Genomic DNA, 25,203 nt, shown 5'->3' with positions numbered 1-25,203 from the left:
CGTGTGTTTGTGAGTGTCAAACCGAGGTGAGGGAGCACATCATAATCGGTTGATATGGCTGTCTGCGTAAAGACTTTCAGCGAGAAGTGTGTGAGGCAGTAGGAGCTCAGAGTTCATATGGGCTTTGACTGATGGGAAGTGCAGATGTAGCTGTACTATCCTGCTCCAGGTTTACAAAGAAAAACCTGTGGGATTGCTGGCGCGTGTGGATTTCACAACATATTTTTAAGAGGTGCGGAAACACATAGCATATGATGAGAAGGAATTGGCTATGCCTTCTTTTTTCATAGCAGTTACTCCTACATCATCAAGATAGTTTTTTAATGTGCACTCAGAATCCTGTATTAGTTTGACACTCCTTTCAGGTTGGTTGCATTCAAAATTGACCTCAAATACATTAATCTGTTGCAAATGTTCACAGAAAAATACATTCAACCTAATGAATTTAAGCTTATACTTTAGTTCTTAGGTAACATTAGTTAGTTTTAAACTGTCCATTGGCCAAATTCATCCCCTCATTTTAACATGATGAGAACATGTTCAGAAACAATCTATAAACATGCTACCATAGAAACGCTATAACAGCTAGCACTGATTTTTTTCCATGGAAAAAGAATCCAGGGTAGAAGAAACCTACACTATACTTCCAAAAGTATTCACTCCAAAAAAAAAAAAAAAACCCACCATGAAAAACAGGCTCAAAATGCCATGTACCCTGCCTGGGATAGGGTCACCGGGACCTACCCCTAGAGACAGGCCTGGGGATAGTGTCCTCCGGCGAGCACCTGGTGGCCGGGCAGCACACATAACCCGGCCGGGCTCAGCCCCAAGGGCAATGTGGGGGGACCATGTGGGCAGCCGGAGCTTGTGCGGGAGGTTGAGAGGTACCAACTAGATATAGTTGGGCTCACCTCCACCCACAGTGTCGGCTCTGGAACCAAACTATTTGATAGGGGTTGGTCCCTCTTCTACTCAGGGGTTGCACAGGGTGAGAGGCACCGGGATGGGAGTGGATGTGCAGTTGGAGTTTGTTCCAGTGGAGGAGAGGGTCACCTCAATGAGAATTAAAATCACAAAGAGGAAAACTCTGACTGTTGTGTGTGCTTATGCACCAAACAACAGGTCAGAGTATTTGGCCTTCTTGGTGCAAGTGGGCAGGGTTCTGAAAAGCGTCCCACCTACAGACTCCATAATCTTACTGGGAGACTTCAATGCTCATGTTGGCAATGACTGGGAGACCTGGAGAGGCGTGATTGGGAAGAACGGCCTGCCCGATCTAAACCCGATTGGTGAATTGTTATTGGACTTCTGTGCCAGGCGTGGATTGTTCATAATAAACACCAAGTTCGAACACAAGGATGTTCATAAGTGTACATGGTACCAGAGCTCCTTGGGTCAGAGGTCAATGATCAACTTTGTTGTGTCGTATGTTCTGGACACTCGGGTAAAGGGAGGTGCTGAGCTGTCAACTGATCACCATCTGGTGGTGAGTTGGATCAGATGGCAAGGAAAACTGATGGTCAGACCCGGTAGGCCCAAGCGAATAGTGAGAGTGTGCTGGGAACGACTGTCAGAGGCCCCTGTTTGGAATGATTTCAACTCCCACTTCTGGGAGAGTTTTTCTCAGGAGGTAGGGGACATGGAATCTGAATGGACCCTGTTCAAAACCTCCATTGTGGAAGCTACCAGGCATAGCTGTGGCCAAATGCTTGTGGGTGCCTGTCGGGGCGGTAACCCAAGAACCCCCTTGTGGACACCAGTGGTGAGGGAGGCCATCAAGCTGAAGAAAGAGGCCTTTAGGGACTGGATGGCCCAAAGGACTCCCGACTCAGCAGAGAGGTACTGACAGGCGAAAAAGATGACAGGTGCAACGGCAGCAGAAGCAAAATCCAGGGCGTGGGAGGAGTTTGGAAAAGCCATGGAAAAAGACTTCAAGGAGATTCTGGACAACTGTCCGGCGACTCAGGAGTGGTCAGGTTGGCTGTGCCCAAGCTGCATTCAGCAAGGGTGGAGAAACTCTGACTTCAAATGAGGATATTGTCAGTTGGAGGAAGGAGCACTTTGAACAACTCCTTAATCCAGGAGACATGCCTCCCTCACAGGAGTCAGAGCTGGAGGCCTCTGGCATGTCAAGCTCCATTTCCCTGGTGGAGGTCACTGAGGTAGTTTGCTAGGGGGCCTCAGACCACAAGTCCTGAGATGGGCCGAAGACAATCCACTGCAGGCCAGGCCATCTCCAGGTCCAAGGACCACACCTTGCTAATACAAGATGAACGGGTCCTCAGCTCTACACAAATAACTATACACATATACAAGCACACACACTTATTTCATATAATTATTTCAAACAATCAAAGTACCCCTGAGACAAAAAATGTTCAGAAATGCAGCTGTGCAGGAAATTAGGCCAACTTGTTAAATCAAAGTGTAAAAGAAAATAACCAGTGAAATCACAATTTGATCAAACACAAAGAAAATTATTAATGTTTGGTATCCTGTGCAGTCAGCGCATTGGTTTAAAGCAGTGGGGCAGCTTGGCATGGTCTATTATTTACCTTCATAAATTCTTATCACCGTTAACATTTTATTCTGGCTGTATTTCACTGAGGTTTATACACACTGCTCAAAAAAATAAAGGGAACACTTAAACAACACAATATAACTCCAAATAAATCAAACTTCTGTGAAATCAAACTGTCCACTTAGGAAGCAACACTGATTGACAATCAATTTCACAGCTGTTGTGCAAATGGAACAGACAACAGGTGGAAATTATTGGCAATTAGCAAGACACACTCAATAAAGGAGTGGTTCTGCAGGTGGGGACCACAGACCACTTCTCTGTACCTTTCTGCTTTCTGGCTGATGTTTTGGTCACTTTTGGATGTTGGTGGTGCTTTCACACTCGTGGTAGCACGAGACGGACTCTACAACCCACACAACTGGCTCAGGTAGTGCAGCTCATCCAGGATGGCACATCAGTGCGAGCTGTGGCAAGAAGGTTTGATGTGTCTGTCAGCGTAGTGTCCAGAGGCTGGAGGCGCTACCAGGAGACAGGCCAGTACATCAGAAGACATGAAGAAGGCCGTAGGAGGGCAACAACCCAGCAGCAGGACCGCTACCTCTGCCTTTGTGCAAGGAGGAACAGGAGGAGCACTGCCAGAGCCCTGCAAAATGACCTCCAGCAGGCCACAAATGTTCATGTGTCTGCACAAACGGTTAGACGTCCACAGATGGGGGTTGTGCTCACAGCCCAACACTGTGCAGGACGCTTGGCATTTGCCAGAGAACACCAGGATTGGCAAATTCGCCCTGTGCTCTACACAGATGAAAGCAGGTTCACACTTTGTACAGAACAAAGTATTCAATGAGAATATTTCATTCATTCAGATCTAGGATGTGTTATTTGAGTGTTCCCTTTATTTTTTTGAGCAGTATATATACTTTGTTCTGTACAAAGTTGAATGTGCTGACAACAAAATCACACAAAAATCATCAATGGAAATCAAATTTATTAACCAATGGAGGCCTGGATTTGGAGTCACACACAAAATTAAAGTGGAAAAACACACGACAGGCTGATCCAACTTTGATGTAATGTCCTTAAAACAAGTCAAAATGAGGCTCAGTATTGTGTGTGGCCTCCACGTGCCTGTATCACCTCCCTACAACGCCTGGGCATGCTCCTGATGAGGTGGCAGATGGCCTCCTGAGGGATCTCCTCCCAGACCTTGACTAAAGCATCCACCAACTACTGGATAGTATGTGGTGCAACATGGCGTTGGTGGATGGAGCGAGACATGATGTCCCAGATGTGCTCAATCGGATTCAGGTCTGGGGAACGCTCTCCACGGCGTCTCCAGACTCTGTCACGTCTGCCACATGTGCTCAGTGTGAACCTGCCTTCATCTGTGAAGAGCACAGGGCGCCAGTGGCGAATTTGCCAATCCTGGTGTTCTCTGGCAAATGCCAAGCGTCCTGCATGGTGTTGGGCTGTGAGCACAGCCCCCATCTGTGGACGTCGGGCCCTCATACCATCCTCATGGAGTCGGATTCTAACCGTTTGTGCAGACACATGCACATTTGTGGCCTGCTGGAGGTCATTTTGCAGGGCTCTGGCAGTGCTCCTCCTGTTCCTCCTTGCACAAAGGCAGAGGTAACAGTCCTGCTGCTGGGTTGTTGCCCTCCTACGGCCTCCTCCACATCTCCTGGTGTACTGGCCTGTCTCCTGGTAGCGCCTCCAGCTGTTGTAGAGTCCGTCTTATGCTACCACGAGTGTGAAAGCACCACCAACATTCAAAAGTGACCAAAACATCAGCCAGAAAGCAGAAAGGTACTGAGAAGTGGTCTGTGTTCCCCACCTGCAGAACCACTCCTTTATTGAGTGTCTTGCTAATTGCCAATAATTTCCACCTGTTGTCTGTTCCATTTGCACAACAGCTGTGAAATTGATTGTCAATCAGTGTTGCTTCCTACGTTGACAGTTTGATTTCACAGAAGTTTGATTTACTTGGAGTTATCTTGTGTTGTTTGTGTTCCCTTTATTTTTTTGAGCAGTGTGTGTGTATATATATATATATATATATATATATATATATATATATATATATATAATGTATGTATAGAGAGAGAGAGAGCTGTGCACCTTCTTATAGTGTCGAATGGGTTTGCTGCCAACATTCTACCAACTTAGCAACAGTGGCTACCAAAGACTGTATTTGTGGGCAGAGCATGGATAGATCAATTAAACCAATCAGTCATAAAGGCAGTGTTTTGTTCATTTTTACTGTATTGATTGTAGACCCAGGAAGTGTATAACATTTCTACTTTCATTTAACAGAATGACTATTATTACAACATTCATATTAAGAATATGTATGTGGGATAAATCAAGATTTTAGAGAGTGATCATAGCAATGTTCTTGGTGCATGCAAAAAATTGGTTAGGTACCCCCATTCCATGGTTCATGGCGGCAGGCATGGAATGCTTTTTATTTGAGGGTCCATTCTTGGTAGCTTCATGGTGTAGCATGTCTGTTTGTGTGTGTGTGTGTTTGTGTCTGTGTCTGTCTGTGAAAGTGATTTGGGATTACAGGTGACTGACAGGTTTATCGTTAAGGTGGCAGGTTTATCCGAGCTGGTTACACTTGTCTGTTTGTGTGTGAGACATTGGATTTTGTGACGGTGTGTGTGTGTGTGTGTATGTGTGGGATTCGAGCAGAGTGGCGAGCACTGAATGGGAATGGCTGTGCTGTGTGTAGGGGCATTCTGGCCACTGAGGGAATGTGCTAATGAACCGGACTCTTTGATACCTGTCAGCAGCAGCTCCTTTCAGGCCATGGCCCTGCACTCTTCTCAGGGCTTCAAACCTTCTGAAGCATTCAAAAGCTCTCTGGGCTCTGCACTCTTTCAGATGTGTTAAATATTTTCTGTATTACACACAGGAGCAGAGGACTATTACTGTTAAAATGTGTTAAATTATTCCACCACTATCAAACTGAATAAAAGCTTTATAATGTGATGATATTTGCACTTTCATAACAAAAAAGGAAAATATTGTTTTTAAAGGTTAACTGAGATGAAGACCACAGTAACTAAGAAATCTGATAACCAGTAATATCAGGTGGAAAAAAAGAAATAAAATAAGGTTTAAAATTATACTTACTCCAGTAGTTTCATAGCTAAGGAGTGCTTTAGACCTACAATTGGCAGTTATAAAACGGAAATTGCATATGATATGAAATTGTCACATTTCTTCAATTCAAACAGCAGAAACTCACAATTTTTAATGGAATAAGGAGGTGGAGCTTCTCTAGACTGTCTTGGCAGTTTTCACTTTGTCAGTCTACATTTATTATATAGATGCACCTTGGCATAGTGGAGGAGCTCCAGTTGCCTGCACAGAGCCCTGACTTCAGCCCTACTGAACACCATTGAGTTGAAACATTGATTGCAAGCCTGGCCTTCTGGTCCAACCTTACTTCCTGACGTCTCATATTCTTTTGACTGAATGGGCACAAATTCTTTCAGACACACTTCCAAGATATTATGGAATTCCTTCCCCTGAGAGTGGAATAAACCTGTGGTGTGTACATGTAAGCACAAAGCAGCTTCTCTGGCTCGCATTTGAGATTGTTTCATGCCATGAAATTGCGTTGTGTTATTGATCATATATATCAACATCCCCATCACCAAAACCATTCTTGCATTTGAGTGCCATTATCGGCGCAAACCTAGTTATACTCCTGCCAAGATTTGGGTGCATTTTGACATGTTTTTCATTATTGTAATCATGATGCTGTTTTCCACAGTTCAATCTGAATCACAGTAATGAGCTTGAGAAAGTGAGGTCTGCTGCTGTAAAGATGCAAATTTCCCCTTGTCAGGTAATATAACTTATCACAATTTTTTATAATATGATCTTATATGTAAATTTGGTGCCATCCTTAAAATAAACTATTTTATTCACTGCAGTCTGTTCACATAATATGAAACACTTAGAAGTGGTGATATCACTGGGATTTTAGCCAGTATTGATCAAATTGATGATTTTCAGGCCCTTGAATTTTCCAGTTCATTTGTTTGGAGTGCATAGGTCTGCTTTAACCTTAGTATATTTATACAGTAATTCAAACTGTCTGCGTGGATTAACAGAGCTCATGTTTTTCTGACATTGTAATGTTTATGCAACATTTGTATTTTGTTGAAACAATTTTGAGGTTAAGATGTAACTGTACACTCTGCTGATAACTCACAGCGAAAGCTCAGAGGAATCTCACAGATATGCTGTAAATGACAGTGTCAGTAAACACAGTATAAATGTGTCATTTGAAAACAAACTGCAAGCAAATGGTAGAGAGAGAGAGAGGGGTAGAGAGAGAGAGAGAGTGAGAGAGAGAGAGAAATTAAGAAATTAAGTATGTGAGGAAGAAACTGAGAGATGGCAAGTGTGTGTGTGTCTGTGTATGTGTGTGTGTGTATATATATATATATATATATATATATATATAATCATTGAGATAAACAGCCATTATATAGTGAATAAAAATAATATAACCCTTTGATTATTATAGTACTATAATAACCACATTCTAAGCTTTTAAATGTAATGTTAAAAATAGTGATAAACCACACCTGCATGCACCTCTCCACTTTGAACGGACTGTAAAAAGATATATTTTAGGCCAAAACCTTCCTAAAACGCTCATAAACCAATGCCTTAATCGTCAGAAAGCATATTTGTAAGCAATTGATGTAATAACGTTTTGTGATGTAGCTTTTAGAGGCACTAAATCTGAGATTTGGAGTTGAAAAATTGGTGGATCTCCCCTTTAAGTGAATATATTGCATGTTAAGAAGTGTGTTCTAAACAAAGCAATATGTGATGGGGACAGATGAAAGTAGAGAGATTCTTCCGTTAAAAGTCAGAAGCATTAAAGCCCTTTTCCCCTTCAGCTCTCACTAATGAACAAGTGTCCCGCGGTGACTTCACCATACGGTGGGAAACATTTACTCACGCACTCACTCGCTCAGGGAAGAGTGTAAAAGCGAGACATTAAAGGAGGTAGAGATTTAGAGAGAGATATTAACAGAGGGACAGAAACAGAAACAGAAAAACAGAAAGAAGCAGCACTGACAATGATTCAGCCTGTGTGTGTGTGTGTGTGTGTGTGTGTGTGTGTGTTTGTAAACCTTATAATATGGGGACTTCGACCAGTAAGCACACCAATAAAGTGGGGACTTGTGTCATTGTGGGGACCAAAAATCGAGTCCCCACGAAGTTAACCATTGCAGCATGTCTATTTCGTTGAGCTGAACCTACCCCCTTAAAATCTCAAAAGTCCCCAGCATGAACACAAACTCGAAAAACAGTGTGCGAGTGTTTAGCGGGAACTGCTCAAAGTGTGTACACGCCCCCTGTGGCCAAAGACTGTAAAAACAAGTGCGGACGCACACTTGATCACGTGGTACAGCAATGCTGAACTCTGATTGGTTGAAACGGGAAGCAATCATTGGAACTGTGAGCCAATGAGGTACCACCTTAATCAGGGCCGCAGTTTCCCAGTCAGTAGTGAGAAGCCGAGCTAGCCCAGCGCACGAGCTGTGTGAGTTAAGTTTCCCCGTTTTAACCACGCCGTGTTTTACTAATCAGCGGTGTTTGTATATAAACCCCGAGTCCTGCGGTGAATGCAGGAGTTTAGTTTAAACAGCGCTGGGTTCTCGTTAATTGGCTAGTGCTAGTTAGCTGGTTGTTAGCGCTCAGCCCTGCGGGGCCTTTAAACAGTTAAAGCGCCGGGCATAGCGAGGCCTTCAGACCCGCTGCGGGGGCTCGGTCAGGGAGATGAGGAGGAAGAGCCCGACAAACGACGCTGTTTTCCACGTCGCGGCCGGCCGCGACAGAGCGGGGCTGGAGGTGAAGCACATCAGTTCATTTAAAGGTGAGCAGAGCAGGTCAGTCAGCTGGACTGGACCCCCGCGCGGGCGGTCGGTGTCAGCGCGGTCTGTGGTTCTTAATTTAGGCAGGGGGGTGTTCGCCGTGACGGGCTTGGCGAGGGGAGAGTTCGTGCTGGAGTACAGAGGAGACCTGATCAGCGCGGAGGAGAGTCGGAGGAGACGGCGCGTTTATCACGGCGCCATGAACGCCTTCATGTTCGACTTCCTCTGGCACGGAAAGTTCTGGACGTGAGTAACATTTCCCTTCTTCTCTGGGCCGGGAGGTTAACTGGGGGGTGGGGGGGGTTTCAGTGGCGGCGCGTCGCTCCGCGCTCGGGACCGCGCTCCGGGCCGCGCGGAGACGTGGGCGGTAGACTGGTGTTAGATGGGCTTTAAACGCTTCGCTGCTGTGACGCATTAATATTTAAACCTTCAGAAATCGAACAGGTTTCTGCCGTTAGCGCCGCGCGTTTTCGCAGCGACATCGTTTTGTTTACAGACGCGTTCGCCTTTGATTCACTCTTTGATCGCCCCGCCCCCGCCGATAACCGCCCCCCCCCCGTTTCTATTTCACAGTATATTATGTTCTTTAACTGAACGCGCTGATCAGCCCAGGCTGTAGACCCGTACTGAGCACAGGTGCTTCAGAGGTAGAAGGAAATTGTGAATAGTCTAGCAATGATAATATAATAATATGAGCAAAATGACACTGACACTGTTATGAAGTGAAATAATTGTGAATAATGTAATTTTTGCTTTTATTGGACTTTAATTTTACAACTATACAACTAAAATATGACCTTCAATAACTGACTTCTGTTTGTTCAAATCCAGTATTGATGCTGCAAGGGACGATGGCAGTCTTGGAAGACTGGTTAATGATGACCACATTAACCCCAACTGTAAAATGAAGAGACTCATCGTGGAGGGAAGGCCACATTTGTGCCTGTTTGCTTTAAGAGACATCACACCTGGAGAGGAGATTACGTATAATTATGGAGATGGTGATTGTCCGTGGAGGAGTGAAGTAAGAATGTCACTTCTTGTACCAGTAGTGGATAATTAGATGCCAAACAGTGAATATATTTTTAAGACATCATATCCATAATGTAAATGGAGGCTTGAAAGGAAAGGATACTGTTAATCTGAGTTTATGTAAACTATATAGAGATGATCAGAACAGTGCCAGTCAGTTACAGCATGGTACGGCTCACGTGTTGCGTGCTGTTTCCATAGCAGGATTTCCCTTTTATTTTGTGTTTAATAATGACTGTTGTGTCCATTTTAGGTGATAAAAAGTGGAATGGAAGCGGACAACAATCATCTGGAGTCAGAAGGTGCCTCTGGAGATGATCAGCACTGCATCAAGCCTTCGCAGCACAAACCTGCTTTTGGCGTCCAGGTAAGCAAACTGCTCAAATTCAAGCGTGTTCACACAGGTGATGCTAAGTCTGCACAATGTGTAATGTAGTCAACCAGTACCAGGAGAGTCTGGCTGCAGGCCTTCAGAGAGATGCAGTATCAGCCCCAGTGACGTCATGCACTCTCTGCCACAACAGCAGAAACAGCCCAACGGCACGTTTCATCGTTTAATCCATTTTTTGTTCATAACATGGCTAGAGAGTTTTTAATGTACCTCCCTGTTGGAAAAAAAAAAATCATAGAACCCTTTAAAAGAGTCTATTGGTTCTTGGTGGTTTTCAGTAGTCACTAAAGGTGTTCTCTGTTTTTCTGATGGGCTGATATCACAGTGTAAAGGATTCTGATCGTTTAATCAGGTCTTCTGGGATTAATCCAGGTACATTTGATTGTTTCCTAAAGCCCTCTAATGGCAACCATAAAGCTAGTTCCCATTAGACATAAAACTTGGTGGTTTTGCCTTCCTACCAGCCCTGCAAACACAGTTACATTGTGACTGCGTCCTGTTTTGGTACCATGGCGTCATGTGCTTGGTGCTCTCTACGTTGTCACAACATTGAAATGTAATTTCTCAGAAAGTTATGACGACATTGACAACTTTCTAGTAAGTTGTGACGACGTTGATGAGAAGGCGAAAGTAATCAATACTACATTGTACGTTGTCACAACCTCCTAGAATCCTTAATACGTTGTATTTTAATCAATATTTCAGTTTTTGATGCCTGGTTGTAATCGTCAGCATGGCATTCATGAGTTTCAGCAGTAGTCTGTTTGTTGCTGTAAATAAACCCAACGTTCTTGTCTTATCATTGTGGCAGATTTTATTTTGAAAGTTTCCATATTTAATTACCCTATTATAAGTATGGCAGCGTTATTATATATTCAGTGTAACTCTTATTGCCCAGCAGCACGCGTTTTGCTGTTTTTCCTCATAAAACCCACAAAAACACTGTGGCAGAGTGTGTACTGACGTCAGTAGCCACGTTTACATGCAGCCTGATAGTCCATTAATCCGACTAATAGCTCAATCGGAATAGAATACGTCCATGTAAACGCCTCAATCGGAATAGACTAAGCCGATTGAGTCTATTCGGAATACAATTTCTATCCGATTGAACGAGGTGGGTAAACCTCTAAATAATCCATTAAATAGAAGAATAACAGCCATGTACCACACCTGAATCCGATTACACTCCAATCAGAATGTGTAAGAATGCTCTGTGCATGCGCGGCGTGCATAGTGAGAGTTTATACATGGCAGAGCAGAGCAGAAACTGGACTGCAGAGGAGACGAAGTTCATGCTCTGATCTTTAAAAGACGGTGGTGGGACGGACGTCCAGCTTATGTATCTTGGAGCACGTCGTCTTCCTCTCGGCCTTCTTTAATAAGGACACGTTTTCCTGAGTCTGAAGTCATTTGAAAGCAGTTAAAAACACAATCACTGCTCACTGCTGCTCATCTCACTCTGACTGGACCTCACGTGATATTTACTCTAAACGCTACACCACGCATTTTGCATCGGATTACTTGTAGTGAGCATTTAAATGAAGATTTTCATCAGATTGTTGAATAGAGTGAGCATAAACACCTCAGTCTGAATCTGTAAACTGTATTCAGTCGGATTGGCAAAAATCTTTGCATGTAAACGTAGCCATTATTAGGCTGCTGGTGTATGTCAGGCTGAGAGTGAATGTCTGTTCATATACCTCAGTTATGGCGTTTATGCACTGCTGCTCCTTAAACCTGCTTGGCATGTATTAATCCCTTCTGCTTTTCACGTGGACTATGCACATCTACCTCATCGCCTTCAGAGATGCTCTTCCTTGATCACACTGCATTTGCTAACCTGTTGAGCTTCTCTCATGCAGACTATGCTCGGCTGACCCATCCATCTCATGATGCTGCACCATTTGCTGTTTGTTTTCTAAACCTAATTTCATTTACTCCTTACTAGGGTTATCTCAGGACTTCTACAAGGTGCCTTCTCTCACGGTGCCTTTTTCGGCACCAGTATCTACAGTAGCAAACTCTTTCACTGCTGTCAGTTTACTGCTCTTGGCCTGCTGAACCATTGGCTTTAGACTTAGATTCTGTAAAGCTGCCATGCAATATTTTGTAAAATTGCATTCAGTGTCCAACCAGTGCCATCTTTGTGTTTCCAATCTTGCAACCTTTGGCTTGTAACTTGTAGCAACCTCCTCTTCAGGTGGGTATGGGATCATGGAAAGCTCATTATTAGCTTAATTGTGGTGTGGAGGGAGTTATTTGGAGTAAAACAGAAGTCATCTAGCGTAAACAGCTTTCTTTCCCTATTTTGTGTTCTGTGTTCCTTATTTTACACTATATTGAATGCAGGCTTTGAACTAGCAAAATGGGTTTATTGGTAATTGTTTTGTCTGTTTCAGATGAAAAAAAATGCCGGCAGTAATCGTCTGGAGTCAGAGGTTGCCTCTGGAGACGATCAGCATCGCACTCAGCATTCACAGCTTGAGTCTACTTTCTGTAGCGAGGTATAAAACTGCTTATTTCCTTATATTTTTTACACGGTAAACGTCAAGTCCCCACAATGTACACTGTGATTTACCAGTGTTGGCAAAAGATTAGTTTCAAATGACAAGTGGTGCCCTTCCCCCACTGAGTCCCCACACTGTCTTAAAAAGTGAAGGTTTTACACAAAGTCCTCAGAAGACATGCATATTAAAATACTATCATTTTAATCTAGAAATATTTCTTTTTTGGTGTGTTTAGCCTAAAAATACTTTCTACAACTTGACAGTGTTCAGTTTAGTTATAATGTGTAAACATTGCTTTTACTTTTGGGCTTATTGGTAGTTGTTTTGTCTATTTCAGATGACAAAAAATGGAATGGAAAAAGACAGTAATCGTCTGGAGTCAGAGGTTGCATCTAGAGACGATCAGCATTGCACTCAGCATTCACAGCTTGAGTTTACTTTCCTCAACCAGGTATGAAACTGCTTATTTTCATACGTTTTTTACATAGTAAACGTCAAGTCCCCACAATGTACACTTTAGTCTGCTAGTGCTGGCAAAAGATTTTCCATTGACTAGTGGTGCCCTTCCCCCACTGAGTCCCCACATTGTCTTTGAAGGTGAAGGTTTTACACAAAGTCCTCACAAGGCATGTAGTGTAAAATATTATAATTTTAATCTAGAAATATGTCTTTTTTGGTGTGTTTAGCCTCAAAATACTTTCTACAAGTTGACAGTGTTCAGTTTAGTTATAATGTGTAAACATTGCTTTTACTTTTGGGCTTATTGGTAGTTGTTTTGTCTATTTCAGATGACAAAAAATGGAATGGAAAAAGACAGTAATCGTCTGGAGTCAGAGGTTGCATCTAGAGACGATCAGCATTGCACACAGCATTCACAGCTTGAGTCTACTTTCCCCAACCAGGTATGAAACTGCTTATTTTCATACGTTTTTTACATGGTAAACGTCAAGTCCCCACAATGTACACTGTAGTCTGCTAGTGCTGGCAAAGATTTTCCATTGACTAGTGGTGCCCTTCCCCCACTGAGTCCCCACATTGTCTTTGAAGGTGAAGGTTTTACACAAAGTCCTCACAAGGCATGTAGTGTAAAATATTATAATTTTAATCTAGAAATATGTCTTTTTTGGTGTGTTTAGCCTCAAAATACTTTCTACAACTTGACCTTGTTCAGTTTAGTTATAATGTGTAAACATTGCTTTTACTTTTGAGCTTATTGGTAGTTGTTTTGTCTATTTCAGATGACAAAAAATGGAATGGAAAAAGACAGTAATCGTCTGGAGTCAGAGGTTGCATCTAGAGACGATCAGCATTGCACTCAGCATTCACAGCTTGAGTCTACTTTCCTCAACCAGGTATGAAACTGCTTATTTTCATACGTTTTTTACATAGTAAACGTCAAGTCCCCACAATGTACACTTTAGTCTGCTAGTGCTGGCAAAAGATTTTCCATTGACTAGTGGTGCCCTTCCCCCACTGAGTCCCCACATTGTCTTTGAAGGTGAAGGTTTTACACAAAGTCCTCACAAGGCATGTAGTGTAAAATATTATAATTTTAATCTAGAAATATGTCTTTTTTGGTGTGTTTAGCCTCAAAATACTTTCTACAACTTGACAGTGTTCAGTTTAGTTATAATGTGTAAACATTGCTTTTACTTTTGGGCTTATTGGTAGTTGTTTTGTCTATTTCAGATGACAAAAAATGGAATGGAAAAAGACAGTAATCGTCTGGAGTCAGAGGTTGCATCTAGAGACGATCAGCATTGCACACAGCATTCACAGCTTGAGTCTACTTTCCCCAACCAGGTATGAAACTGCTTATTTTCATACGTTTTTTACATGGTAAACATCAAGTCCCCACAATGTACACTGTAGTCTGCTAGTGCTGGCAAAAGATTTTCCATTGACTAGTGGTGCCCTTCCCCCACTGAGTCCCCACATTGTCTTTGAAGGTGAAGGTTTTACACAAAGTCCTCACAAGGCATGTAGTGTAAAATATTATAATTTTAATCTAGAAATATGTCTTTTTTGGTGTGTTTAGCCTCAAAATACTTTCTACAACTTGACCTTGTTCAGTTTAGTTATAATGTGTAAACATTGCTTTTACTTTTGAGCTTATTGGTAGTTGTTTTGTCTATTTCAGATGACAAAAAATGGAATGGAAAAAGACAGTAATCGTCTGGAGTCAGAGGTTGCATCTAGAGACGATCAGCATTGCACTCAGCATTCACAGCTTGAGTCTACTTTCCTCAACCAGGTATGAAACTGCTTATTTTCATACGTTTTTTACATAGTAAACGTCAAGTCCCCACAATGTACACTTTAGTCTGCTAGTGCTGGCAAAAGATTTTCCATTGACTAGTGGTGCCCTTCCCCCACTGAGTCCCCACATTGTCTTTGAAGGTGAAGGTTTTACACAAAGTCCTCACAAGGCATGTAGTGTAAAATATTATAATTTTAATCTAGAAATATGTCTTTTTTGGTGTGTTTAGCCTCAAAATACTTTCTACAACTTGACTGTTCAGTTTAGTTATAATGTGTAAACATTGCTTTTACTTTTGGGCTTATTGGTAGTTGTTTTGTCTATTTCAGATGACAAAAAATGGAATGGAAAAAGACAGTAATCGTCTGGAGTCAGAGGTTGCATCTAGAGACGATCAGCATTGCACACAGCATTCACAGCTTGAGTCTACTTTCCCCAACCAGGTATGAAACTGCTTATTTTCATACGTTTTTTACATGGTAAACGTCAAGTCCCCACAATGTACACTGTAGTCTGCTAGTGCTGGCAAAGATTTTCCATTGACTAGTGGTGCCCTTCCCCCACTGAGTCCCCACATTGTCTTTGAAGGTGAAGGTTTTACACAAAGTCCTCACAAGGCATGTAGTGTAAAATATTATAATTTTAATCTAGAAATATGTCTTTTTTGGTGTGTTTAGCCTCAAAATACTTTCTACAACTTGACCTTGTTCAGTTTAGTTATAATGTGTAAACATTGCTTTTACTTTTGAGCTTATTGGTAGTTGTTTTGTCTATTTCAGATGACAAAAAATGGAATGGAAAAAGACAGTAATCGTCTGGAGTCAGAGGTTGCATCTAGAGACGATCAGCATTGCACTCAGCATTCACAGCTTGAGTCTACTTTCCTCAACCAGGTATGAAACTGCTTATTTTCATACGTTTTTTACATAGTAAACGTCAAGTCCCCACAATGTACACTTTAGTCTGCTAGTGCTGGCAAAAGATTTTCCATTGACTAGTGGTGCCCTTCCCCCACTGAGTCCCCACATTGTCTTTGAAGGTGAAGGTTTTACACAAAGTCCTCACAAGGCATGTAGTGTAAAATATTATAATTTTAATCTAGAAATATGTCTTTTTTGGTGTGTTTAGCCTCAAAATACTTTCTACAACTTGACAGTGTTCAGTTTAGTTATAATGTGTAAACATTGCTTTTACTTTTGGGCTTATTGGTAGTTGTTTTGTCTATTTCAGATGACAAAAAATGGAATGGAAAAAGACAGTAATCGTCTGGAGTCAGAGGTTGCATCTAGAGACGATCAGCATTGCACACAGCATTCACAGCTTGAGTCTACTTTCCCCAACCAGGTATGAAACTGCTTATTTTCATACGTTTTTTACATGGTAAACATCAAGTCCCCACAATGTACACTGTAGTCTACCAGTGTTGGCAAAAGATTAATTTCAAATGACAAGTGGACAAAATTCCAACAAAACACTTAATTTAAAATATTTTTTTTTTCTAGTAATAAAATATATATATATATATATATATATATATATATATATATATATATATATATATAATAACTAATATATAATAAAATAACTAATATATATATTAGAGAGAGAGAGAGAGATAGATTTTTTTTTTTTTTTTCGACCTGGTGTTAGTTTGCTAAAACACTTGCACTGTTGGGCTTAATTGTGAGTTGTGTTTTTTTTTTTTTTTTTTTTTTTTTTTTTCAGGTGACAACAATTGTAATGCAAGAACATAGTCATCATCTGGAATCTGATCTTACTTGTGGAGATGCTCAGCAGCAGAGGTCTGCATTCTTAGTTCAGGTAACAAAATGCTTTTAATTTTTTTGTACTTTTATAAAACATGCACAATTCACTCTTCCGAATATAAAATAGCTAAAGTATACAGCAGTGTTCACATGGAAGCTATGTTATTTTTTTTATTGCTTCATGATGCCTGCTCTATCAGTAGTGTTTATAGCAGTGATGATGAGTATGTCCCTGGGTCTTCAGATAGTAGCTCAGATGAAAGTTCCTGCAGTCGTATGATTTCAGTTTCTAAAACAAAAGCCAAGACAACAATGAAAAGATGTAGTTCACACAGTACTAGCAGTGGTCAGTCCAGTGCTGCTGCCACCAATGAATCTGAAGTTGTACCTGACCAGTCAAGCCCTGAAATTGTACCTGACTAGTCAAGCTCTGTTTTGGTGTATATAAAACTGAACACAAATTAAAATGATAAATCTACTATATACCTTGCGTTGAAGCCATTTGATAGAGCCACCTTAACAATTTCAGTTTTCAGTCTTATTGCATAGGTCTGTATAATCACCCTAAAGCAGAGGTCACTAATAGGTGGACTGTAGTCCAAGTCTGGACCCAAAGGCTGTTCCATGCTGACCTGGACCTATAACCGATAAATTCTGGATAATTATTTAATTACGACAGGGTGGTCCTATTTTAATCGGGGTATCATTTCTAGTCATTATGGTACCGTTTTAGCGGCCCAGGAAACTCACAGACCAATCGCATGCTTTGTAAATATCACGCGTGACACTACTCAGCCAATCAGATCTGTGCATTACAATGAGCGCAGAGACTCAACGGAGTCTCCATTCGACTCCACTCGGGAGGGACGAGGCAAGAGCAGTCAGAGAAGAAAGTGAGTCAAAGGGAATTTATTTCATATGATGTGATCTGAAAAGAAAACTGACAATAAATGTTGAAATATCACTGAACTGTACTTTTTGATTTGACATTCAGTTATGGACTACATAAGGTATTGATATTCCTATTAGGCTACTTCAGTAAACAGCATATGGCACTGAATCATAATGGAAGTTATGGTGTTCTGGACCTTTGCTTGATTTTTGGTAACTGAACCTTATTGAATTTTAATTAAACGCCCCTGCCCTAAAGGTCAAATTTGGCCTTTGGCCAACTGGCTAAAATGATGCAAGATATTGTATTTGTTCAGTATGCATCCCTTAGCCTATACTTTTCAATAACCATGTTAAGGTGTTGTTTGGGGTGGGTTTTTTGTGTTCATAATGTAATTTTTACCAGGAGACGTACTCATTAGTAGTTATTTCATATAGAGGCACAGTTATACTGCAAACACTTTGAAACACATTTAAAACGCATTGACCACATTTCTAAAAAATACGGCAACTTCCAAAATCAGGACAAAAAATAAGTCAATGTTTTCCTGTTTAATAGATGTAAGGAAAAGAGACTGCTTGGTGTAAGATCTTTAGCACATATTAGCCCCCTATATTATTGTTAAGTGCTGTCGAATTGTTTCCAACCCCTGGAGACCATATTGATGGTGTTTCTCCAGAATATCCTGGTCTTCTGTTTGGGTGTTCTGGCTTTCTAATGGCCTTGTTCATTGTTCCTCGCATTGTATCTTCTTGCTTGCCCTCCACTTCCCAACTCTTCCAAGCATCATTGTCTTTTCCAATGGTTCTTCTCACAATATTCCCAAATCCCAAAGAGTGTGTCAGTTTATTTTCTGGACTTGGAATGAGAAATTGAGGCTTGATTTGATCAAGAGCCCATTGGTTTGTTTCCTTTGTTCCCTCAAAAGACTTTGCCAGCAGTTCAAATGCATCAGTATTTCCCACCTTTTTTTATTGACCAGTTTTCATATCCATAAAGAACCACAGAGATGACCACAGTCTGGACAGTTCTGATCTTTACGTGGAGAGATGGATTTTTGCATTTGAAAGTCTTTTCCAGTTCAATTTTGACTGCTGGGTCCTTTGTTGTTAATCAGTTAAAGTTGGCAAATGCTGTCCATCTCTTTGGCATCTTCTCCATCAGTGCTACAGTTAGTGCTCTTTCATATTGTCCTAACCTTAGTCCTATTCAGCTGAAGTCCCATCTTTTCACTCTGTTCTTTAATCTTCCTTATAAGGGCCTTTAGGTCTTCTTGATTTTCTGCTGCAAGTGTCGTGTCATCCGCATATCGAAGGTTATTGATGTCTTCCACTGGTCTTGAATCCTCAATCATTTTCCTCCAGTCCTGCGTCTCATTAAATGTTCAGCATACAGGTTGAACAGGTAAGGTGACACAGTATAGCTTTGACTAACCCCTTTGCCAATGTAGAACCATTCTGTTTGTCGGTTCTCTGTCCAGACTGTAGGAGGTTTCTCAGTAGAATGATGACATGTTCTTGTATTCCCATCTTCCTGAGGAATAAATTGCATAATTGCATAATTTTGTGGTCAACACAAAGACTTTGTTGTAGTCAAAGAAGTACATGAAGTCCTTGATGATCTTGGCTTTTTCCATAATCTAGCAAACATCAAGAAGGGTTTTGTTGATTGATCTTTATTTTCGTCAGTCCTGTCCATTGAACTTCCCTTGGTATACCAACTAGACATTGATATTTATTTCTGAGTGTACATATATTCTAGAAAACAAACCTTGTTTTTCCATGTTTGTCATGATGTTGTTTTAGTTACTTCAAGAAGGTATTAATGAAGATATCATTGTACAACTATTTCCCTCCTTCTGATTTCTGACTATGGTATTTCAGTTACCAGCAGGATAACTTATTTACAGATCTTGTCAATTTTATCCTCAGCTTCATAATAAAACTTTTTAATTTCTTCTTTATTAGCATCTGTTGTTGGGGAGGAAACTTAAATGAATGCAATGTTGAATGGTTATGCATGAAATCTGATTGACATCAGTCATTCACAGAATTGCATCCAATAATGGTCTTGTTGACATCCTTGTTGACAATAAATGTCACTCCATTTCTTCTTTGTTGTTCATGGCCTGAGTCGTAGACAGTGTGTTTTTTCCAGCTTGCCATGATTCCTGCTTCAAACATTCCAAGTTTGTAGCTTTGAATTCTTATTTTCTCGCTCATTAGCTAAAGCAAAAATCTTTGACCAAGCTGTGTCATGCAAGCAAAGTGTACTCCGAGGAATCCTCAGCTCTTACTCAGTAATAGTTGAGTGCACGTTAATACCAAACTTTTTGTTGTTCCTGTCCATGTGATTTTCTTGATAGATTATACAGAAGTGGTTTACCATTTGGCTTCTTCTGCACAGTTGAACTGATGTCATTGCCATTGTCACCTGTGTGATAATACACCTTTGACATTGTCCTATATATTTAGGCTGCCCAGTGTAGGTGGAACTTTGCAGCCACCTAGCAGCACCCTAAGAACCAAATATCAAGACCACATCAATGACATAGCAGCACTCTAGCAATCATGTAGGACTTATCACAGCAATCACTCTGCATTTTCATCAGAAAATGCATTTTTATAGTATTATTATTATTATTATTATTATTAGGACATGTCTTTAGCTATTTAAAATATTTTCAAAAAGAGTGTGTTTGGTTTGGGTTTATGTAGATCCTGGAGCAGAACCGGACTTACACAGCAAGCTCAGGAGACCTTGGCTGAGCAAGTCATAGAACCAACCAGTACCACATCAGTTCCCAAAGGTATTGTCTGATAAATAAACATGATGGCAAACTTTTATGACATTGAAAAAACATTGTTTTGACTAAACATGCTCTGCATTTACTCAGGTGTAAAGATGGTTAAGAGAAAGAAATGGGAGACCAGTGAAGTGAAAGCAGTTGAAAAACATCTGAACAGGTTCATTAAAACTTGCACAGTGCCAAGAAAAAAGATTGTGAGTCCTGTATAAAAGTTGACCCTGCTGCATTCAAAGACCGACATTGGTTAACGGTAAAGTTCTTTGTAAAGAACAGAATCACTGCATTTTAAAGGAAAATGTAAACCAGAGCAAATGTCATTTGCAGTCTTTGTTTTTTTCTGTTCATTAATAAAGTGCTAAAAAAAGTTTTATTTCATTTTTCAGTTTATTTTGTCAATAATAAACTTAAAAAACTTTAAAAAATGGTTCTTCAAGGGTTCTTTAGTAAAAACAGTGAAAGAGCTATTTGCATGCCTAAATGTTTCTTCACATGGTGAAATGGTTTTTCAATTTGGAGAATGTGTTGTATATGGATCTACTAATGAACCATTTTGAAATGGTTCTGTATAGCACCACATAGAGTTCTGTTACAAGCTTGATATCAGCACAATTGAAGAACTATATAGAACCATTTTCAAGTTCCTTTATAGAACCATATGCAACACAGTCTGAATAACCAGTTACCATGAATCATAGGTCTATATAGAATCACTGTCTTTACCAAAGTTCTCTTGAAAAAATATATTTGAGGTTTTTTTTTTCTTCATACGTGCTATTATTTGACTGGCAGCTTACGTTTTTTGGTATTGCTTGTGATTCGCTTTACATTTAAGAAGCAGTCATTAATTATTTGTGCATAAATACTGCATCACAAATGGCAAACAACTGGTTTAAAAAGAAACAAATAAAAGACCTGTTATTAATGTGTCTACATCAGTTGTCTTGTGTTACAAATATACATTATAGGTGCATTTCAACTGTTCATAATATTTGTCCCCAGATTGTTCACAAGTACCTACATTGTACAAAATACCAGAAAGTTGTGTGTGTGTATCTGCTGGTCCCCACATGCTTTGAATACCAGAAATTGTCCCCAGAATGTAGGAAAATGTCACATTGCTTTAATAATGTATTTTCTTTATTTTGAAGTGACAGCCGTTTTAAGAACGCCAGTTGAAACATGAATCTGTCTTTCGTTTGCTCCTAAAGCCTTTAGAAAGGCGAGTCCCCACAATGTAGCTTCCAGCTTGTAGTCCCCAAAAAACGCTTAGACAAGTATGTGTGTGTGTGTGTGTGTGTATAAAGGGCACAGCGAGGGGAATATTCAGGAGCGCTTTTGCAAGGCTAAACCCATATTCTGCTGATGCTCCATTACATAATGAGGCCAGGCTGCTCCAGCAGAAGGGATTTGTTCCAGTGGCAGGTTGCTGGGGGTTGGGTCAACCCCCACCCCCTCCAGCCCCCGGAGGCCACACACTCCCTGTGTGTGTCTATTAATAATTAACTTTGTTTATTATAGTAATTAGCCACTGTTAGCCACCCTCAGAGGAGAGTCCTTTGGGTCAGTGTATAGCTGTGTGTGTCTTTTGAGCAAATGTGCTTCAAAATCCTGCAGTACCAGCTACTGATGGCTGCTATTTGTAATTCAGTGCCTTTAGTGTAAATCAGAGAAGCACTAATGGTTTCTAGGAACTAAGATTTCATGCATGTCATTTTAAGTTTATATATATTTCAAAACAATCATCATGTGTTGTGATAAACTCTACAAGTGTTGCAGACTCAGGAATCAACCTGAAAAATAAAAAAACATAAATTCCAGTACTATTGCAAAGGTTATGCGACCATGACCAAATACAAGTAACACAAATAGTGTAGTATTTACCCCATCAAAGACTTCAGTTATGATAATGTCATATCACCAGAAATGAAGAAAAGGAAGAGCAAATTTACTGAATGAAAGAGTGTGTGGCTGGGCTACACCATGGTGAAAACTTGCTGCTAGACATGGCACATAGTGATGAGTAAGAACAATAAAATACACCAATGTTTAACAAACGTTAGATAGATAGATAGATAGATAGATAGATAGATAGATAGATAGATAGATAGATAGATACTTTATTGATCCTGAAGGAAATTTAGCGAATTGATAGGTCACTTGGGACATTATTACAGAATACAATCAATGTATGTGGTCATACACAGTTGTACGTAAAAGTGTGGGCACCCCTGGCCAAATATTTATCACCACCTCTGAAGCAAACTATTTCAAAAATAACCTTTTTTCCTGCAAATGTTAACGCACAGGTACTTGATATTTGACTTGATATTGTACTTAAACTGTCCATATTTTAACTGTCCAAAATGACAGTTAAGGGGAACTATGGAAGTCATGGCAAAATCTGGAATATCAAGAAATCTCTAAGATAGAACTGCTCAGATCTGGCCATGAAGGCAAAGCAAAACCCCCACATGACAACGGACCTGAAGGAAAGTTCAGCTGACACAGGGGCACTGATCTACTGTGCAGCACAAACATGATCTGCATGATCTGAAGAGTCATCAGAAGCACAACTTACTGGCGACATTATCACATCATCACGTTTTATCACATCACATAGCACTTTAAGCAGTTTTTAAGCTTATTGTAACTGGTTCAGTGAGGTGTTAATGAAACACAAAATGGACAGGTTAAAATATTAGCTCTACATGGAGCAGTTCTGAGCCCTGATTTGGATCCCTTTAAGTACATTGTCTGAAAGAGAGAGCATGAGAGTACAGTGGATAGGTGTTAATTACATTAGTGCATGTGTGCATATTGAGCATGTGAGGGTTGCGTACATACACGTACAGACAAACCATAATGCAGCTTACACTCTGACCTTTACAGAGAAGAGGGATGAGTCGCTTTCAGTCTCCATCACACTAAATACACCCACTAGCAAAAAGCCAAACATTAGACAAATCACTACAGGCTTCAATTAGGCTCTGATTAGCATGGGCCATGAGCCACGACCAGCTGCGCATTATTCAGAGGCCTGGAGTGATGACCTGGAGCGCTGAAAATGAGGGCACCTTTCTTATCTGACGTGGACCATTCTACAAAACCAGTTCAAACTGCATGGCTATAGTAAAATAACTATATAAAAACAACTCCCTAGATAGTTATAAGGATTATATTATGATCTATTTAAATCCCAGGCATAAATTTAGACAGTAATACAAAATCATCATTCATAGGATCCTTTCTATTGGGAGGTGTACTTCAACTTGTAGTACAACTACAACTTGTAAAAAATATATATATATTTTTTTTTCTTGTATTTTTTCATAGTTTTTAAGAGATCTTTATGATTTATTTGAAAGTAAAGTGGATGTATTTAGATTTATGAGTGGTTACTCCAGTTCCCCCCCACAGTCCAAAGACATGCAGTCAGGCCAATTGGACATGCTAAATTGCCCCTAGGCATGAGTGTATATGTCTGTCTGTCTGTTATGCGATGGACTGGCGACCTGTCCAGGGTGTATCCTACCTTCTGCCTAATGACTGCTGGGGCAGGCTTCAGCATCCCCCACAACTCAGAAGGAAAACCGGCTTAGAAGATTTGTGCTGGGTAGCGTTTTTGAGTCACCACCAAAAATCACCTTTACTAAAGTTTCGATAGTGTTATGATTGTTTTGGTAGTGACAAAATAGAATGCTTAATCATTCTTTACAATAAAATAAACATATGGTATAGAGTCACTCAAAGCAAAAAAATGTTAGTCTGAAGTCCAAGTCAGTTAAAAGTCTGAAATGTGTTTTGAACTCTGACTTTGAACCAGTTTAGTAGAATGACCCATGCATGTTTTTTTCCTTTGTCCTTCTTGCCAACATTCCTCTACAGGATTACAGGACTTTAGAGTTGTGGCTGTAAAATACAGTGGCTTTCAGGAAACACCTCTGTGTTGAGCTTTTAACGGCATTCAGTCAAGACTCCAATTCATCCGTGCAAAATCCCTCAAAAGGCACATCCCACAGACCAGACACACTGACACACACGCGCACACACACACACACACACACACACACACACACAAACACACACACACACTTCAGACTTGCCGTTCCAGTTGTTTACTATGAATGAAAGTCTGCTTGTCATGTGTGTATGCATAGTGTCTGCAATCATTTGACACATAAATAAACAGAGCACACAAAAACTCCAAAGGTATCTCAGGTATTCTAGCCATGAAAACAGAAATACCTTTGCGTGGAGAGAAACGATTACAAGAAGAGTTCACTTCTAATCTGCTGGACACAGAAATGTGAAGTAAGCTTAATTACACACAGCCAAACACTGTGTGCCTCATCCTGGGTTTTTCAGCATATCAGATTTTTTTTCTCTGTTCTAAGTGAGTTATGGAGTTCAGTCATGTAGCTTTGTGCAAACTTTCTAAATTCATAAAATTTCCATTAGAATTTAGAATAGAATAGAGGAGTAGAGGCTGATACTGCAGGCTACCTTGGTTATCATTGAATGAATATAATCAAATAGCCACGGCACATCTCCTCATTGTCCTTGTCAGTCAGATGCAGAAGAATTTAAACCCCTTTAAAGATAAATGACACTTTGATATTTTGTGATGTGTCATAGTATTTTATTTTAAAAGACTGACCCCAACAAATTGTTCATTTAAAGTGAAAGTGGTTTTGTGTAAGAAAATATTCTGTGGCAAAAATGAATAACTGAGATCCTGATTACATAACACCATTACATGTATTCTGTTCCTACCCTACCCTGTCAAATCATTTCAAGTATTTGTCAGATAGCATAAGGCCTGACACATACTTCACGCAAGGATGCAGATGCTACGCAGATGGGATTTTGTGCATAGTTCCATTGAAAATTGTGGCACGACGCATTTCATAACACAATGCAAGCGCAAGCTGCATTCTGAGCGGTACAGCAAGGGGTGCTATAACGACAGCCAAGCCTGTCCAAGCGGTCTTGTATGGCAAGCTTTCTCAATTGCCACAGCAGATGAGTGGTTAAGTCTCTCATAAAGACTGCTTATGTAAACAACAACAACAAAAAAGATACGTTATTCCCTCTCCATTCCAGCAGAAGA

General features: G+C 40.5%; 2 protein-coding genes across 2 annotated transcripts in view; both read left to right on the top strand.

Annotated features, from left to right (window-relative positions):
• The window catches only part of ptn (pleiotrophin), a 95,372-nt gene that overhangs the window by 37,283 nt on the left and 32,886 nt on the right, over positions 1 to 25,203 (top strand). The window lies entirely within an intron of this gene.
• Positions 8,342 to 20,460, top strand: LOC108414740. Its single transcript, XM_037543070.1, has 16 exons — positions 8,342 to 8,438; positions 8,520 to 8,682; positions 9,268 to 9,460; positions 9,722 to 9,835; positions 12,259 to 12,363; positions 12,704 to 12,817; positions 13,155 to 13,268; positions 13,605 to 13,718; positions 14,056 to 14,169; positions 14,507 to 14,620; positions 14,956 to 15,069; positions 15,406 to 15,519; positions 15,857 to 15,970; positions 16,352 to 16,447; positions 20,002 to 20,093; positions 20,181 to 20,460. Exons 1-15 carry the CDS (start codon positions 8,342 to 8,344, stop codon positions 20,050 to 20,052), a joined length of 1,731 nt encoding a protein of 576 aa, XP_037398967.1. The 3' UTR covers positions 20,053 to 20,093; positions 20,181 to 20,460.

The sequence above is a fragment of the Pygocentrus nattereri genome, chromosome 11 (genome assembly GCF_015220715.1).
Source record: "Pygocentrus nattereri isolate fPygNat1 chromosome 11, fPygNat1.pri, whole genome shotgun sequence".
Lineage (NCBI taxonomy): Eukaryota > Metazoa > Chordata > Actinopteri > Characiformes > Serrasalmidae > Pygocentrus > Pygocentrus nattereri.
This window is presented reverse-complemented; position numbering and strand designations above follow the sequence as displayed.

What these genes read in the sequence shown, in the direction of transcription:
- LOC108414740 (XM_037543070.1), top strand. Translation starts at nt 8,342, where the DNA reads ATGAGGAGGAAGAGCCCGACAAACGACGCTGTTTTCCACGTCGCGGCC. An exon ending in ATTGTCCGTGGAGGAGTGAA is followed by an intron (nt 9,461 to 9,721) that starts GTAAGAATGTCA and finishes TGTCCATTTTAG; the next exon opens with GTGATAAAAAGTGGAATGGA. An exon ending in AGTCTACTTTCCTCAACCAG is followed by an intron (nt 13,719 to 14,055) that starts GTATGAAACTGC and finishes TGTCTATTTCAG; the next exon opens with ATGACAAAAAATGGAATGGA.